At 44.9% G+C, this 19,722-nt stretch overlaps 1 protein-coding gene across 9 annotated transcripts; it reads left to right on the top strand.

The window, feature by feature from the left end:
* Window positions 1–6,084: 6,084 nt before the first annotated feature.
* Window positions 6,085–19,088, top strand: rgs19.S (regulator of G-protein signaling 19 S homeolog). 9 transcript variants are annotated; one of them, NM_001087682.1, is given in 6 exon segments: window positions 6,371–6,508; window positions 16,257–16,375; window positions 16,641–16,715; window positions 16,935–17,169; window positions 17,933–18,058; window positions 18,061–19,088. In NM_001087682.1, coding segments are annotated over 6 exon segments (678 nt in total). In that variant the 5' UTR covers window positions 6,371–6,463; the 3' UTR covers window positions 18,139–19,088.
* The last annotated feature ends 634 nt before the right edge of the window (window positions 19,089–19,722 follow it).

The raw sequence follows: 19,722 nt of genomic DNA on the forward strand, positions 1-19,722 counted from the left end.
AGTGCCAGGCCTGGACTGGCCAGCCAGGTGCGCTAGGCAACCTTGCCGGCAGCTGCACCAAATAGGCGCACGCATGCGCACCATTGCGTATAGGAACGCTTACAGTCGGCAGTAAGATACATAGAAACTTTGGGGTAACAGTTACCCTGCTATATTCCAGGGTATCCTGTGACAAATCAGCACTCGCCCCAAATCCCACCCTAACTGGCCTTAAGGCTGAGTCACTTTAGCCCAATTATATCTCCCCACTCTTTCCCTAATTATATCTCCCCTGCCCCCCCCCCCATAATATCACCCCCTCATTATCCATGTCCTCCCCTTTTAATTCATTTCTCTGTCCCACAAGTATCTTTTTGCTTTTCACTCTCTTTTATCTCTCTTTTATCTACTCCTCTGTTTCCCTCTTCCCTAATTATGCCAATTTTCTTGCCCCATCCTCTTATTTGTGCTTCATACGTTCCCCTCACCCAATTGTTCAAATGGGTTTTTTGTATGACACTTCTGTTGTACATGACCAGATCAAAACTTTATATTCCACCTGAATATTCACCATAGTATAAGGAAGGATGAATACCTGCTGCCCATAATAATAAGACTAATAAATGAGCAATGCCTCCATGCACCTGAAATTTCCTCTCCATCTAACATTCTGAAAATTGTGCCTCTCAGATTTTCTCGCCTTCTGCCAGCCAGCAGTCGGAGCAGCAACATGAACTTCTGCCAACTCAGACAATAATAACTCGCTGGACCGAAAGCTGCCCATAATTAGCAAGTAACAAAGGCTGCTTATCAAGGCACTTCAAGGTCTCCTGTTTAAAATAGCATTGGGTGAAAAAAGCCGCACAGCAAAGTCACATTGTGGCCTGCACCACTGATATACCAGCAAATGCATCAGGTTCTGATTGCCCAATGGGATTCCTTTCCCTAAACAGTGCAGTTATACAATTCCATATATCTGTTTGGAATTTGTTTTTCTCAACATAAGCTTTCCCTATTCTAGGCACACACATATTATTTCCTTCTTCAGTACAGAATCCTAGCTATTAAATAGGATGATTAGAATTATCCATCCTCACCAACTTTTGATTCGCTTTACTTTATAAAACATTATATTCCTTTTGGTGTTTGGATGGGATAATTCGTCAATGCCAGTAAAGGCTCCACATGGAGCTTTGGCTCTGCTGCTTGTCAATAAGATAATAAGCTCCGTGGCCCAGCTCTGTTGCTCTGCACTGAAAAAGTGCAAATTCCGCTTGCATGTAGGCGCACGCGATAAGGTGGAGGTCGACACACAAAGGCCTACATTCCCATATTCAGACCAACCTCTACTCCACTGTGTGTGCCTGCACGCAAGCATAAGCTGTGCAGATCTGTGGAGCTGGGGCAGGGAGTGGATCCATTTCTCAAATGCTGAAAGCAGTGGAGACAACACTCTGTGTGCCCTAAGCCTAAGGTCAGGTAGCACAGGTTCATCAGTGGGAGTTAGACTGAAAGCAGGCAGCACAGCTTTATCAGTGGGAGTCAGACTAAAAATAGGCAGCATAAATTTATAAGAATGACGATGAAGGAAGGCTGCATAGATTTATAATTGAGAGTCTGGCTAAAAACAGGCAGCCCAGGTTTGCAAGAGGGAGTTAGGCTGAAAGCAGACCACAGAAGCTTATGGAAGTCCTGCTGAAAGTAGGCAGCACAGGTTCATCATTGGGAGTCAGGCTGAAAGCAGGCAGCACAGGTTTTTTTAAGTAAGACTTAGGCTGAGGGAAGGCAGCACATGTTCATCAGAGAGAGTCAGGCTGAAAGCAGACAGCACGTGTTTATAACTCAGGCTGAGGGAAGGCAGCAAATGTTTATCAGAGAGAGTCAAGCTGAAAGCAGGCAGCACAGGTTTATAAGGGTGAGACTAAGAAAGGGCAGTGGGGTTTATCAGTGGGAGTCCAACCGAGAGGAGGACACATTCATCAGACTGATTGACCATTGGACCTGTGCACATATAGTCACTATAACTTTCAAAGTCAAAGTAAACTTTATTGTCATCTCAGCAGTATACAAACTGTGAGACGAGACGATGTGGCTCCAGCTAGTACATATCACAAAAAGGCACTTAAAAATACACGATAAATATGTAAACATGAAATGTGCAAAATATTGGCAGAAATTGGATATATACATGTGTAAACCTGTAGAATTGTGCAAATAAATTAACAGTTCACAAAGTTAAGTTCACAGTTCAGGTGTGTCTGGAATGTAGTGGGAGGACAGGCAGTGAGTTGAGGAGTCTGATAGCTTGCGGAGAAAAGCTTTAGCGCAGCCTGGTTGTTCGGGCTTTAATGCTGCAAAAGCGCCTGCCAGATGGGAGCAACATGAACAATCCATGTGAGGGGTGTGTGGAGTCCAGTGCAATGCAGGAGGCCTATCTTGCACAGCGCTTGTGGAAGATGTCCTGCAGTGATAGAAGAGCCGCTCCAATGATGTTGCCAGCTGCTCTGACAATCCGCTGTAGTCAGCAGCGCTGGCACTACTGTACCAGATGGAGATGCAGCTCGTCAGGACGCTCTCTATGGTGCCCCTGTAGAACACTGTGAGGGTGGGAGGTGGAAGGCTGGCCCGTTTCAATCGTCTTAAGAAGTGAAGACGCTGCTGAGCCTTTTTGGTGATGGAGGCGGTGTTGGTGGTCCAGGTGAGGTTATCAGAGATGTGGACTCCCAGGAATTTGGTGTTCTTTACTGTCTCTACTGTGGAGCCATTGATTTTGAGTGGTGTGTGAGCAGGGCGAGTTCTCCTGAAGTCGACAATCCTCTCTTTCGTTTATCCACATTCAGTGACAGGTTGTTCTCACTGCACCAGACCGCCAGCTGCTGAACCTCATCTCTGTAAGCCGACTCGTCGTTGTGGCTGATGAGCCCCACCACAGTTGTGTCATCGGCGAACTTGATGATGTGGTTTGAGCTGTGTCTAGCTATGCAGTCATGTGTCAGCAATGTGTACAACAATGGGCTGAGAACACATCCTTGAGGAGCTCCTGTGCTCAGTCTGATGGTGCTGGAAACGTTGTCGCCAATACGAACAGACTGAGGACTCTCTGACAGAAAGTCCAAGATCCAATTGCACAAAGAGGTACTCAATCCCAGCTCGCTTAGTTTCCCACTCAGCTTTGAGGGATGATGGTATTGAATGCTGAGCTAAAGTCTATAAACTTTAGCTCAGTGTGTGTTTTCTGTGTGCTCGCACTCTTGTGCATGAATGGCCCATAGGCCCAGTAAGCCTCCCTGATCAATGAAAAGATTTTAGATCTCTGAAGAAAATCTTATTTTTAATTGGAGCAGAAACCTCTGGAATGAGTAAGAGACTTGTTGCACAGGAACCAGCAGAGCTGAAAAAGCACAAAGTGAGGTTCTGAGATTAAGAGCAGGGAAATGAAAAACCCCAAAATGGAGGTCACTCAGCACTCCCTCCATTCTACCTCTCTCTGAATTAACCTCTGCTCTCCTGGCACTAGTGTGCCACAATCTCAGCTATCCTATGTCAGGGAAAGTTGCAAACTACCATTGTACACTTCCAGCCTTAAGGATACAGAACAAGGAACGATACAGCATGTAGTACAAGAGGGAATAAAGTCGTAGGATATATATAGTACTGGGTGGGAGAAATAGGATACAGTACAGAACAGAGGATACAATACAAAGGTAGATACAGCAAAAGGGATAGAGGACATTACAGTGGAGTATAGAGTATAGTGGAGATGATAGAGTAGAGGGGGAGGAGACAGCTTAGGGACATACAGAAAACTAGGAGAGAGGATAGAGTACAAGTGGGAGGATAGAGAACTATGGGAGTGGATAGAATTCAGGAAGGAGGATAGATAAAAATAAGAGAAGACTGAGTACTAGGAAGGAGAATAGAGTACTAGGAGGTAGGATATATTACTGAGGGAGAGGATAGAGAACTAGGTGGGTAGATAGTGAACTATGGAGGAGGATAGCATACAGAAGGGAGGATAGGATGGAGAAAACACTAAGGGAGAGGATATGCTATGCCAGAAGATAGAATACTATGGCAGAGGGTAGAGTAAGATGATAGAGTACAGGAGAGAGGATAGAGTACTATGTCAGAAGATAGAGTACAGGAGGGAGACTATAATGCAGGAGAGGATAAAGTACTACTGTATGGCAGAGGGGAGAGTAGAGATGATAGGGGAGAGGATAGTGTACTATGTCAGAAGACAGGAGCATAACTATAGAGGAAGCAGTGGGCCCAGGAGGTATAGGGGCCCCAGGAGGCCCAAATTCATATACAGTTTAAATAAATATTGGTAAAACAAGTCAACCGCTAAACATTTTGGGGGCCTGAAAAATAATTTGTTGCGGGGCCCAGTAATATCTAGTTATGCCACTGGGAGAGGGTAGTGTACTATGTCAGAAGATAGAGTACAGGAGAGAGGATAGAGTGCTATGTCAGAAGATAGAGTACAGGAGGGAGGCTATAGTACAGGAGAGGATAAAGTACTATGGCAGAGGGTAGAGTACAGGAGAGATAATAGGGAAGAGGGTAGTGTACTATGTCAGAAGATAGAGTACAGGAGAGATGATAGAGTACTGGGAGGGTGGATAAAATACTTTATGAGGGGATTTAGTACTGGGAGGGTGGATAGAATACTATGGGAGGGGATAGAGTACTGGGAGGGTGGATGGAATACTATATGAGGGGATAGAGTACTGGGAGGGTGGATAGAACGCTATATGAGGGGATAGAGTACTAGAAGGGTGGATAGAATACTATATGAGGGGATAGAGTACTGGGAGGGTGGATAGAATACTATATGAGGGGATAGAGTACTGGGAGGGTGGATAGAATGCTGTATGAGGGGATATAGTACTAGAAGGGTGGATAGAATACTATAGGAGGGGATAGAGTACTGGGAGGGTGGATAGGATGCTATATGAGGGGATAGAGTACTAGAATACTATATGAGGGGATAGATTACTGGAAGGGTGGATAGAATACTATATGAGGGGAAAGAGTACTGGGAGGATGGATAGAATACTATATGAGGGGATAGAGTACTGGGAGGGTGGATAGAATACTATATGAGGGGATAGAGTACTGGAGGGTGGATAGAATACTATGGGAGGGGATAGAGTACTGGGAAAGTGGATAGAATACTATGGGAGGGGATAGAGTACTGGGAGGGTGGATAGAATACTATGGGAGGGGATAGAGTACTAGAAGGGTGGATAGAATACTATATGAGGGGATAGAGTACTGGGAGGGTGGATAGAATACTATATGAGGGGATAGAGTACTGGGAGGGTGGATAGAATGCTGTATGAGGGGATATAGTAATAGAAGGGTGGATAGAATACTATAGGAGGGGATAGAGTACAGGGAGGGTGGATAGGATGCTATATGAGGGGATAGAGTACTAGAATACTATATGAGGGGATATATTACTGGAAGGGTGGATAGAATACTATATGAGGGGAAAGAGTACTGGGAGGATGGATAGAATACTATATGAGGGGATAGAGTACTGGGAGGGTGGATAGAATACTATATGAGGGGATAGAGTACTGGAGGGTGGATAGAATACTATGGGAGGGGATAGAGTACTGGGAAAGTGGATAGAATACTATGGGAGGGGATAGAGTACTGGGAGGGTGGATAGAATACTATGGGAGGGGATAGAGTACTGGGAGGGTGGATAGAATACTATATGAGGGGATAGAGTACTGGGAGGGTGGATAGAATACTATATGAGGGGATAGAGTACTGGAGGGTGGATAGAATACTATGGGAGGGGATAGAGTACTGGGAGAGTGGATAGAATACTATGGGAGGGGATAGAGTACTGGGAGGGTGGATAGAATACTATGGGAGGGGAAGGAGTACTGGGAGGGTGGATAGAATACTATGAGGGGATAGAGTACTGGGAGGGTGGATAGAATACTATGGGAGGGGATAGAGTACTGGGAGGGTGGATAGAATACTATGGCAGGGGATAGAGTACTGGAAGGGTGGATAGAATACTAAGGAGGGGATAGAGTACTGGGAGGATGGATAAAATACTATGGGAGGGGATATAGTACTGGGAGGGTGGATAGAATACTAAGGAGGGGATAGAGTACTGGGAGGGTGGCTATGGGAGGGGATAGCGTTAGATGGGAGAGTATAGAGTACAGGAGAAGTACATAATGGAAGACGGAATACTATGGGATAAAATAGATTACAGAGAAGGATGCAGTTATAGGGCATATTATAGAGTGAAAGGAAACATTCGGTACGTATCACCATTTGCCGGAAGGGGGCGCTGGTACAGCGCAGGGCTGAGCCTGACGTGGAGGCGCTGCAGGCAGTGAAGGGGCTGGGGGTGGGGAGCATGCGCAGTGGAGGCGGTGGTGGCTCCGGCTGAGTGCGAGTACCCCTCCCTCCCCCTCCCGTGTGTCCCGGTTCGTGCCCAGCCAGGCGGATGTGCTTCAGGAAGCGCCCGGGATCCTCTGCTGCTGCCCAGATCGTGAGTGGTCACTGGGGATTGTGGGAGATGGGACGCTGCATGGCCAGGGGGGAGGGGGACACCGGGACTACTCGGGGATGGAGACAATGTAACTCTGTGTGTCCTGAGCTCATACATTGTGTTTCCTCTCGCATGTACCGGGGGAGGGGTTCATGATGTGCCCCCGGGCTGCACAGGAAGTGAAACACTGAGCTTGGAGTTCTTTCTGCAGAAATACTCCGGAATCGTAATGGGGGGGGTAAACAATGGGGGACATTTGTGTTGGGCCTTTAAAGTGAAATTACAATCATTGTGCCCCTTAGTGTGAAGCTGCAGCATCTGGGGCCAAAGGCTGGATTTAGGTCTGGTGCTGCCTGGGCTCTGAGTATTAGCCCCTTCCCTTGTGATCAGTGCATTCCCACATGTGCTGCTGTATTGTGCCCCCAGCAATGTATTGGGACCCAGGGGCCACCCCTAACAGTGAATGTATGGTAAGTATGGCTGAGAGTGAGAAATATGATGTACCACTTACCCTTCCCAGAGACTATTATCCACCATCTCTCCCTACTATACCGGCTATCCCACAGTCACACTCCCTTCCCAGAGACTATTATCCACTGTTACTATAGGCACCATCTCTCCCTACTATACCTGATATCCCACAGTCACACTCCCTTCCCAGAGACTATTATCCACTGTTACTATAGACACCATCTCTCCCTACTATACCTGCTATCCCACAGTCACACTCCCTTCCCAGAGACTATTATCCACTGTTACTATAGACACCATCTCTCCCTACTATACCTGCTATCCCACAGTCACACTCCCTTCCCAGAGACTATTATCCACTGTTACTATAGGCATCATCTCTCCCTTCTATACCTGATATCCCACAGTCACACTCCCTTCCCAGAGACTATTATCCACTGTTACTATAGGCATCATCTCTCCCTACTATACCTGCTATCCCACAGTCACACTCCCTTCCCAGAGACTATTATCCACTGTTACTATAGGCATCATCTCTCCCTATTATACCAATATCCCACAGTCACACTCCCTTCCCTGAGACTATTATCCCACTGTTACTATAGGCACCATCTCTCCCTACTATACCTGCTATCCCACAGTCACACTCCCTTCCCAGAGACTATTATCCCACTGTTACTATAGGCACCATCTCTCCCTATTATATCTGCTATCCCACAGTCACACTCCCTTCCCTGAGACTATTATCCCACTGTTACTATAGGCACCATCTCTTCCCTACTATATCTGCTATCCCACAGCCACATTTCCTTCCCAGAGACTATTATCCACTGTTACTATAGGCACCATCTCTCCCTACTATACCTGCTATCCCACAGTCACACTCCCTTCCCAGAGAATATTATCCCACTGCTACTATAGGCACCATCTCTCCCTACTATACCTGCTATCCCACAGTCACAGTCCCTTCCCAGAGAATATTATCCCACTGCTACTATAGGCACCATTTCTCCCCACTATACCTGCTAACCCACAGCCACAGTCCCAGACTATTAATCCAACTGTTCCTCCATGCAGAATTGTTCAAACCCACCTAGATCTCATTTGTACAACCTTTTAGTAATGGTAGCGCCATGCACTGAGACATCAGTAGTGGGTAGAACTGACTGTAGGTTAATAAATTACATTTTGGGGTTCTTAGAGACTTCTTTCGGCATCTTGCTTTCTTATATGAGGCTGACCTGGGCACACTGGCAGTGAATTTTTCTTCAACTGTAGATGATCCTGCAGACAGTGGATTGATCGATCACAGTTGTTTTAGAATCTGTATTTGTGACCTTTTTCAAGATTGATTTATACCCTTCTTTCTAAAGGCCTCAGAGACCTCGTCCACTCTAGGCATGGTGATACCACTCACTCAAACATACTAAATGTCTCAGGTTAAAATATGTTTCCTCCAAGTTTTAGGGATGCCCCGAATCCAGGATTTGGTTCGGGATTCGGCCTTTTTCAGCAGAATTTGGATTCAGCCGAATCCTAATTCTTTGTCACAAAAGAAGAATTTTTTTCACTTTTTAATTTCCTGACCCTAATTTGCATATGCAAATTAGTATTCGGATTTGTTTCAACATTCGGCCAAATCTTTCACCAAGGATTCGGGGATTCGGCCGAATCCCAAATAGTGGATTTGGTGCATCCCTAATTCTAATCTTTGACACCTGATCTGCTGCACTTCATCTAATTTTAGGTTTCAGACTAGTGATAGGTGGGCACTTACATTATCCATGTGCAAATTTTGTATTTATGTTTATGTAAATGACGCAATGGACTAAAAACGAAACTAAAAAGTTTAAAAACGAAAAGACAATTGCCATAGGGTGCACTTCGTTAAGAACCATATGACCTAGGTAAGGTAACAATATAAAGGTAAGGTTAGGGTAGAGCAGTGCTGTCCAACTTCTGTGGTACCGAGGGCCGGAAATTTTCTGGCCTACACGGTGGAGGGCCATTAATAGAAGCCATGATTGGTGTTTACTGCAGGGATATCATTTATCACTCATATGTGAAAAAAGTTGTCATATTAAAGGAATTGTTTAATGTAAAAATAAAAACTGGGCAAACAGAGAGGCTGTGCAAAATAAAAAATGTTTGGAATATAGTTAGTTAGCCAAAAATGTAATGTATAAAGGCTGGAGTGACTGAAAGTGTAAAATAATAGCCAGAACACTACCTCAGCTCTCTCCAAGTCCAAGAAGTGGTCACGACAGACACCAGCCTCATAGGATGGGCGGGGGCGACATGGCCACCCCAAGTGTGCCAGGCCACATGGACACATTTAAGAATGCATACTAGAATTAAGAGCAGTTTACTATGCCCTGTTCAAGTAATGTACTCAGCTGAAGGACAGATGTCAGGATTCAATCCAACAACAGCACCACCATCGCTTATCTAAGCCAACAAGGGGGAACCAAGAGTGCAGCAGCCCTCAAGGAGGTATCCTGGGTTATGTCTTGGGTAGAGTTCAACAGGGTCCTCATATCGGCAATGTTCATTCCAGGGGTGCAGAACTGGGAAGCCGATTATCTGAGCCGTAACACCTTGGACCCCGGGCAGTGGCACCTAAAACCAAAAGTTTTTCAACAACTGGTAAACAAGTGGGATCTCCCAGATCTAGATGTCATGGTGTCTCGATTTAACGCCAGAACACTACTTCCTGCTTTGCAGCTCTCTTGGTTTCCACTGATTGGTTACCAGACAGTAACCAATAAGTGACTTGATGGGGGCCACATGGGTCTGAGCTGCATGCTAAGGATGAATTTCAAACTCACTGAACAATTATGTCCCATGCGCCCCCCCTTTTAGTCACTGACTAACTCAGCGCTAGAGAGCTGAAAAGCAGGATGTAGTGTTCTGGCTATTATGTTAGACATCCACTCACTCCAGCCTTTATACATTCCAATTTGGCTAACTAACTATATTAGAAACATTTTTTATTTTACACCTAGCCTAGCATATTTTCCCTGTTTTTATTTTACATTGAACTGTTCCTTTGTATAATACAGTACCCAAGCACATGATTAATCACCTTAGGGCCCCCTAACAATAATTTTCAAATGCTAACAAACCCCCAAAACACATAGGCTTATGTTCCAAAGGCAGAGCAGGGCACACACAGGCAGAGTATGGCACACACAGGGAGCATAGGGAAGGCAGAACCGTGCAGGAGACAGTTTCCACTATTCTGGACTACTCTAAGATACATACAGTAACACAGTGCTGGTACCCCTTCATCAGCACCAGCACTGTGATACCTTTTAAAGTTTATACATGTTAAGCAGAATAGCAGGTAGACTTTGATGTGGGGGCCACACATGGGGGGGGGCACACATGGGGGGGGGCAGACCTGCTGGACAGCCCTGGGGTAGAGTATTGAAATCTTGAAGGGAGAATAATAAATTTTTTTTTCTTCAGTGTGATGAGAAAGTCATCTTGTTGGCTAAGGAACTTGAGATACAAGATGAGGAGCCTTTCTAGAAGCATAGGATGAAATGAAAGGCCAGAGGGTTTGTTGGCATTGGATATGGAAATTTGAGGACAGAAGGCTGCCAAGACTTGTTTTCTGCAGTGGTTGAGAGGTGTTTACATAGGACTTGCTCGCATTGCAGTTTGAGAGAGGGCGGAAAGTTTAGTGGCAGCAGATGTTGAGTCATGTCTTGACAAGGAAGAAAAGACTTTGGAAGTAGAGAGGAAGCATTTATTGGCAATGGATGTCTTATGATACGATCAGACATGAGGATGGAAAGTTTGATGACTGTGTAGAGGATGGAAGGTTCGATGGCTGTGTAGAGGATGGAAGGTTCGATGGCTGTGTAGAGGGTGGAAGGTTTGATGACTGTGTAGAGGATGAGAAAGTGAAACAGATGTATTGTTGAAAGAGAAAACAGAGGGATAGGGTGTCAATGCCTGGTAGCTACAGAGTTTGAAAGATGTGGACTTAGGACTTGGTGGTAGTACAGGATCTAAGTTGGGTGAAGTCTTATTGTGATTAGATTGGTATCCCAAAGCCTTGACAAAGCTTCTAAGCGAAACGCGCGTCGGCGTTCTTTTGAAAATTGATCTCCTTATCCTAACGAATTTGATTCTGAACAACAATTCCATTAGGGGAATATACTGGATATCCTTATGGGGGCAGGAATTTTGGTCTAAATACTTTACTATACCACCTCTTCTATCTTCCTTCCATTCTAAGGGGCCGTGAGTTTGTGTTTTTTTAGGGCTATTTAGCCTCTTCTAATTGTTAGGGCAATTTAAATTACAAGGCCACAGCTCCGGTTACCCTGTCCTGCCTTGACTTTGTGGTGTCCCAGGCTCTAGAAACAAAATAGGCAGTTAGTTTTTGGGACAACTCCACCTACTATATTTTCCAATTTCTCACAACTCTAATCTTGGAATATGACCGAATAACCTTTTAACCCATTTTGAATTTTGGCCATCCTTTTACCAACTCCTTTTTAACCATTTAATTCATTACCAAGTCTCATTTTTTAACCTATTTATTGCACCACACTTTATTGGTGTAATCTATTGCAATACTAATTTACTATATTTATCTGGTTTAATCACACTCTATATGAATTAATGAATGAATTTATTTATTAAGGGGTACTACTGGAATCTATTGGTGGGGTAATACACCCATTGGACCCATTTTCACTTTATTTATTTGCACTAGCACTTTATTTAACTTAATAACCAGCACTCTTATTAATGAATTATTATTATCATTAATCAGTCTGATTTTGCAATTTATGGTTCAATTTGACTTGGTATAGGTATAGAAACTTCTATTTGGTGGGGTTTCTTTTTTTCTTAAACTATATTAAGGTTTAAGGACTAAACTACACTGATTTTTTTTTTGGTTACGTGAAATCTGGTTACTCAACAACGTGAGATTTTGAAGCATCCTACAAAATCTGATCACAGCTGTAACAATGGATCAGATCAGATGGTGGGTCTTATTCATGCATCAACATCTGACTGTCAATGTATTTCAATAAGAAGAAAAGGTCACCATCTAATTTTATCTCATCGAATGCAGACACTACTTTCCCTTCCCACAGGTGCGCCATTGGATAACAATGCCTCCATGCAGTTTACGCATGAGCTTTTTCTATTACTTTTTAATGCTTGCAACTGCATCCAACTTGAAGGATGCAATATATCAATATTACACCATTCTACAGAATCTCTTGTGTAGTTTAGCTCTAAGTGAGGAAGTCAGCTGAGTAGTAAAACTGCCAGTAGGAGGGATGGTTAGATCAGTGGGACAGGGTGGAAATGTGAGAGGCCAGAACTGTCAAATTTAGCTTTTGCTTTAGCATATTGCGCAGGCCTAGGAAGTTACATTTGGGTCTCTTAAATAAAACTAAGAGGCTCTGAGCAGGATTGGCACAAAAATTGCATGGGTGGGGGGTGCAGGAGAGGTGCTGAGGAACAGAACTGGGTGGGAGAGAATTAGATTAGAAATAGGAGTATGAGTAGGATTTGTAGGTGTTTAGTAAGATTAATGAAAGTTTGCTTGAGTTTCAGAAACTGTAATCAGCAAGAGCTAGAGGTGCTATAGTTAGTTGCCTTACTTTGCTGAGCAGAAGAAGCCGTCGATAGGATGCTGCAAGAGGAGTAATCGAGAAGTTGTCTGAGAAATAAAACGTTAGGTTGAGTGTGATGGGGAAGTGAAGAGGATATTACTGCATAGGGGAGAAAATTTAACTGGACAGAACGGGGAGGGCAGAGACTAAGCAGTGACTTGGACATTTTTGGAGTTTTAGAGAGTAGGATATTTTGGTGGGTGAGACTAGAATCTGAAGTGGAGGGTATTTGTAAGGTGTTGGCTTTTGCAGATAAGGAGCTGGATGAGTTTCAGAGGGGCTTTATTGGGATGCAATGGATGATGAATCTGAGCCAGACCAGTGGGATTAGGAGTGAGTTTGGTAGAGGAGTTTGTTGGGTTTGGGCAAAGTTGGGATCTAGACCAATAGGGTGGTGGTAGCAGCTCATGGCTAGTGAGTTTTGGGGGAGGAATGTAGGCAATATTAGAAAATTAATTTAGGCAGAACTTTGGTTCACTGGCTGCCTGAGTGAATTCAGTCCATGGGGGGGGGGGGGGGAGTAAAAAATTGAAATGCTAGAGAATCAACATAGTGGGTGGTGTGAGGGTGCTAGCTGAGATACAGAGGGTGCTGAGCTTTGCGGTTTCTTTTCTATCTGTGCTTCCTGTTTTTTCATTGCAATTTCTTCCTCTCCCTCCCTAAAGAACAATGTTAACCCCTGAAGTCCCAGATAAAACGTTTTTAAAATTATTTCTTATCATTAAACATGGCAGTGCAGTTCTGTTCTTGTGCGACTAACAACACTATGCCATTTGTTGGATTCATTGTGTCACATGACTGTGTCTTGTGGGTGTGCAATACTGCAGTTGTCCTGTGTGTGTGTACACTTATAGGTGTAAAATGGGGGAAGGGTTGTGTTAGTAATAACAAGCTCTGTTTGCCACATGGCCTGGGTATTAAGTAGTCATGGGGTAACCTCAATGCTTAATAAGGGAGTTATATACAAACAATGACACAGTAAATGCCTGTATATCACTGCTCCCAAAATAGGAGCCACTTGGGGTAACAGAGAGGGGATTTCTGTATACTGGGAAAATACAGGGAGTCCCAGAAAGTCTTCTTATTGTGTGACTCCATAAGAGCAGGAACTGCAAGAGAATTACAGCCGCATGTTGCCCTAAAAACAGGACGTGCAGTCCCACAGGAAAGGAAGTGGCGGAACTTGCTCAAGAGCTTGCACTTAACTGTAATCATAAACTCTTTGTGGGCACCTCTGAGGGAGGGACTTTGAGTTAGACCCAAAGTGAAGGAAAACTATGGTAATGATGTGATGGGAGGCATCCAGACACCCTGTGACCCCTGCTGGGACTGCCCCCCTGCATGGATGGCTCTAGGTATGACGTATCAGTCCCTGGGCTTGTGAGCGGAAGTTTCGCAGCCAGGAAGTTACATTCTCACCGCAGGATGTCATAATTCCCCTCCTACCCCCTCTACTCCCATCCCTCAACCAGAGGTGGCAATGTGTGTGTTCTCATAGCTCTATTCCTCCATGGGACTCGGAGACAGGGAGAAACTAAGGGGCCTACTGCCAAGATCCTCTGTAGTATGGATAGGAGTGGGAATGTTTCCACTGGAGCATACTCTCTGCAAGTAGGTCTGTATATTTGTATTTATTAATATTAGAGGCAGGTGCCATATTGTTTTCCTTAGAGAGTACAGTATGAGGGTATAGCTTATTGTGTGCCCAGAACATTCCTTCTCTGTATATTTGTATTTATACATATGGGAAGGAGGTGCCATATTGTTTCCATTAGACAGTACAGTATGAGGGTGTAGCTTATTGTGTGCCCAGAACATTCCTTCTCTATATACCTGTATTTGTATTTATACATATGGGAAGGAGGTGCCATATTGTTTTCCTTAGACAGTACAGTATGAGGGCATAGCTTATTGTGTGCCCAGAACATTCCTTCTCTATATATTTGTATTTATACATATGGGAAGGAGGTGCCATATTGTTTCCCTTAGACAGTACAGTATGAGGGTATAGCTTATTGTGTGTCCAGCACATTCATTCTCTGTATATTTGTATTTATACATATGGACAGGAGGTGCCATATTGTTTCCCTTAGACAGTACAGTATGAGGGTATAGCTTATTGTGTGCCCAGAACATTCCTTCTCTGTATATTTGTATTTATACATATGGGAGAAGGTGCCATATTGTTTCCCTTAGACAGTACAGTATGAGGGTATAGCTTATTGTGTGCCCAGAACATTCCTTCTCTGTTTATTTATAATTATACATATGGGAGGGAGGTGTCATATTGCTTCATTTAGTAGAGGAATTCTATGAACATCTCTTTTGCTTCTGGGTGACTGTATAAGTCTATTGTGTAATTAGACAAAGCAATATGGTATTTCCCAGTCAACCTTATGAAAATAATTCTCCAGTCACTTTACATTTTGTGAGAGGAAAGGTAAATGCCCCCACCTGGTAAACGACTTCTAGTTTCCAAGTTTGTCACAAAGGCTGAGTAGAATTCCTTCCTGATGCCAGAAATATAATTCGGTTTCAGCCTAGAGCATAACTTTACAATGCCAGCCCTCTGTGCCACATTCCCTTCCTTTAGCTGAAGGTGGAACTGGATTTCCCTTATATGGTGTGAGGGGTCAGGGCCCTCTGTGTGGCTGTAGTGGGAGAATCTTGGCTGGATATGTTATCTGGGTTTCTATCAGAGAGGGTGTAAATCAGCCAGCAAGTGGCCTTAGTGCATTAGTTGCCTGCACCCAATGTGCCTTTGCCCAATGTGCTAAAGGCCAAATCTTGTGTAGTTACTCGGGATTCAGTCTGGCAGCTCAATAATCCATGGGCAGACTCTGGACTGTTTCTTCTGGGGTTTCATTCTGGCAGCTCAATAATCCATGGGCAAACTCTGGACTGTTTCTGTCTCTAGGGATTCTTTCTGGATACACAGTAATCCAGGGGCAGACTCTGAACTGTTCCTCTTTCTGGGGTTCAGTTTGGCAGTTTAGTGATCATGGAGCAGACTCTGAAGTGTACCTCTCTCTTTATCTCTAGGGATTCATTCTGGTATTTTAGGAATCCAGGGCAGACTCTGAACTATTTTTCTGTCACTCTCTCTCTCTCTTTAGGGTTTCAGTAATCCAGGGGTAGATTCTAAACTGTTCCTCTCTCTTTAGGGTTTCAGTCTGGCAGCTCAGTAATCCAGTAGCAAACTCTGAATGGTTCCTCTATCTGGTATTTCATTCTGGCAGCTCAGTAATCCAGTGGCAAACTCTGAACTGTTTTTCTCTCTGAGGTTTTATTCTGGCAGTTCAGTAATTCAGGGGCAGACTCTGAATTGTCTGGGATTTTATTCTGCCTGCTCAGTAAACTGGGGCCAGACTCTCTGGCGATTCCTTCACTCTCTGGAGATCTATTCTGGCACCACAGTAACCCAGGGGGGCAGACTCTGAACTGTTCCTCTCTCTTTAGGGGTTCAGTCTGGCAGCTCAGTAATCCAGAGCAGGCTCTGTACTGTTTCTCTCTGGGTTGCAGTTTGGCTGCTCAATTATCCAGAATGATGCAGAATTCACCACTGAATTCTCCCCCTTATGGCACCGCTCCCCACTCTCATTCTAACCATGGAACTCTCTAAATCTCAGTACACAGGGCCTGATCTCATCGAGTCTCCCATGTCGCGATATGACAGGAACCAGCCCACCCGGAACCACCGGTCCAACCCCTGCTGTTTTTGCTGGTGCTGCTGCTGTAGCTGCTCATGGTGAGAAGGTTTTTGGGGGGTGGCTGCATGGAGCAAGTGGTGGGAGGTGAGAGGAGCCTGGGGGAGTGACCCTTGGGATCTGTCAGACTAGTAGACTAGTAAAGGACAAAGATTTATCTTTAATTTAGGGTTAAAGGGAGTAATGTAAAGTCATACTTCTGAACACTCACAGAATGGCAAAACCTTATGATACTAAAGCAGGAAGCATCTCTAGGCATTTCCCTACTCCCTAACCCAGTTACACGTTCTTTTTTGTTACTTCCAGGAATGAAGACCGAAACAGACGCAGGAGACTTTCTCGGGACACCAAGTTGGAGATTGTCCCTCACTGTGAAGTTTGGTGAGTGTGATGATGAGGGAGCACCAAGAAGCCCACCCACTGACAGGTTATGATCCCAGCAGTCATGTACATAAGGGACGGGCATGTGATGTTAGAGAATGGCTTATGGCATGTTTAGTGCAGAGGCTGCTGGTTGCACCCATGCCAATGACAGGGATTTACTGGCAGTGAAGGAGCAGGTGCAACTTTCCCTTTACTATTTTCTCTTCCCCCTCGTAGTTCCAAACCGAGCTCGGAGGAGGTGTGCAGCTGGGCCAGCTCCTTTGAGAAGCTGATGAAGAATCCGGCTGGCCGGAACGTGTTCCGCGAGTTTCTGCGCACCGAATACAGTGAGGAGAATATGCTGTTCTGGTTGGCATGCGAAGAGCTGAAGAAAGATTACTGTAAGCACAGCATCGAGGATAAGGCACGGATGATATATGAGGATTATATCTCCATCCTGTCCCCCAAAGAGGTGAGGAGTCTGTACATCTGCCCCATGTGATTGGAAGGGGGTGCTGAGTTATGCACCCTGTTGGGCTTCCAAAGCAAAATAAATGTGGTACCACTTCTCAGACTGGATAATCTAGTGTCTGCGGGCCTAAGTGGGAAGCTGAGAGCACTTTGGTCCTTTAGTTCTGCCCCAGTGGAATGTGATAATAAGATTTATGTGCTGGGAAAGAAAAGAGGAAGTGTCGCCAAGGGGCCACACCCTGAGGTTGCGGCCAGGGGAAGTGAGAATGTTCAGCAGGATTGTAATGACGGGTGCAACACAATAGGGTGAAACTTGGGGAATAGAAACTGAGGGAGTTCAGGCTGAGAAGTGAATACAGAGCTGCCTGTTGATTATCTCCATTGGTTTTCAGTCAGGTTGTCTATGTCTATGCTCCATCTCTAAGGCTGCAGTGCCATCTAAAGGACAAACAGCTAACTGCAAACATATTCACACTAAAGCACAGTAGTTCACCGCCTTCTGACACTTGCCAATTATCTGAAGACTCCTATAGCCATGTCTATGTCTCAACTCAGGGCCCTGATCATTTTGTTAATTAGGGACCCCAAGATTTGTAGTGACAGAATTTATCTGTAATGTGTAGGAAGAATTCTGTCATTTCCTATCCCATATGATGAATATTCCTTACGTCTCTGTTGCCCCCCCCCCCATTATCCGTAATCAGTAGGAAGAATTCTGTCATTTCCCATCCCATAAGGTGAATATTCCATCTATTGCTCCCCAGGTCAGCTTGGACTCCCGCGTCAGAGAGATGATTAACCGGCGAATGCAGGAGCCGTCCTCCCATACGTTCGACGACGCGCAGCTGCAGATCTACACGTTGATGCATAGAGACTCCTTCCCACGTTTTTTAAACTCAGGCGTTTACAAGTCGCTCCTGCAGAACATCTCGCGCTCCAGCTCCGAGTCGTAGGGCCGCCAGGGGCGTAAGAGCCAAACACTCATTTTGATTTGTTACAAGAACCTGAGTGGAGGAGTCTGTGTCTCTCTCTCCCACCTCATTCCTAAACCTGAAACTGCCTGAGAGAAAAGCCGGACAGAGACTTGGAGACAGTTTGTGGGTTCTGCATTTGGAGAGAGCGAGATAGGGGCCCAATTATGCCACGCTCCTTTGATCACTCCAGACTTTCTCCTGCACCACCCCCTACAGACATTGGGGTGCAGGAACGCTATACCTCAGGCTTACAAAACTACTGGATATTTCAGGATGGGCTACAGGCAGTGGGTTAGAATTAATCCAGTGGTTCTATGCCAGGGAGACCTGGGTTGGAATGAATGTCTCCTTCTCTAGTGCCATTCTGAGCAGCACTGACTGTATCTGTACCAGCTGGAGCGTCTGGACCTTCTCCCGTGAGGCATTTGTATGGGGCAGTTACCTGTCACTGGGAGAAATAATGAGCTTAGTTTCCTTGCCTATGGAGGGTGGGTGAGTAGGTGCATGTGTGGGACTGGGACAAGGGGGATTTGGGGTCCTTGTAGAATACAGCAAGCCGCAGAGGCAGCTCCTTGTATTCACTTTATACCTTTGCCAAAATACACAAGCTCCACCCACTCAGTGCAACACACACCTGGGCTGGAGGGGAAGCTGTTTACAATGAAGATTTTTGAACATCCTGGTTCTAATTATAGACTGTCTTGGGAATCATTGTTGGGGGGGGGAGGGGAATTGCAATATTCTGCCATCCATTGGGTGTGGGACATTTTGCCAGTTACTGCCCAGCCTTCCTACACTTGCCAAATACCCATGCACAGCCAATGTGGCCACCTGACACCTGCCAAACAGTGTTACATCAGTGTTACATCACCTCCAAGAGATTTTAAAGAACTTTTTAAAGAAAAAACAAATATATATATATGTACAAATATATATATAAATATCATATTCTCATGTATTGTGTCATTCTGCTGGGAATCTGCACTGCTGTTTGTATGCTGAATAAGTGCGTGAGGTGGGGGGTTCGGTTCTGAATTCCAAAGATACTTTTCAGCCATTATTCTAATTGGAATAATCTGATTCTGTGGGGTTAGATGGTAGGATACTGCCATCTACTGGCCAGAACAGGAATTGATCCGCATTGAGGGTCCGTAATTCCATTATTTCGACTAGTGTTGCAATAACCTCCTTGTCATTTACAGCTCCTTCATTCTGCTGCCAGAATAAGTAAGATCACAAAACACTGAACTAGTGAATTGAATGGAACCCAATGGGAAAGCAACAAGGGCACACTTATTGTTACTGCTTGTGAGAGGAGGGGCTGCTATAAGGAGCCATAGACAATCACTATTTATTGAACTGCTGGGGGCTGTTTGGGCCTCTGTGTACCGGAAATGCCAGGGCCTATTTGGATTTTCACTTCAGACCAGCTTAGCGACTTCTTATATCCTTCTAATTAATAGTAGGGGGATTCATTATCCCTTATAATACATGAGTCATACTCCCTGTATAGTTGGGCAACAGGGCTTGGACTATGCAGTGTACAGGGGAATAGCATTAGAAAGCAAATACGACGCAGC

Source organism: Xenopus laevis, chromosome 9_10S (assembly GCF_017654675.1).
Source record: "Xenopus laevis strain J_2021 chromosome 9_10S, Xenopus_laevis_v10.1, whole genome shotgun sequence".
Taxonomy (NCBI): Eukaryota; Metazoa; Chordata; class Amphibia; order Anura; family Pipidae; genus Xenopus; species Xenopus laevis.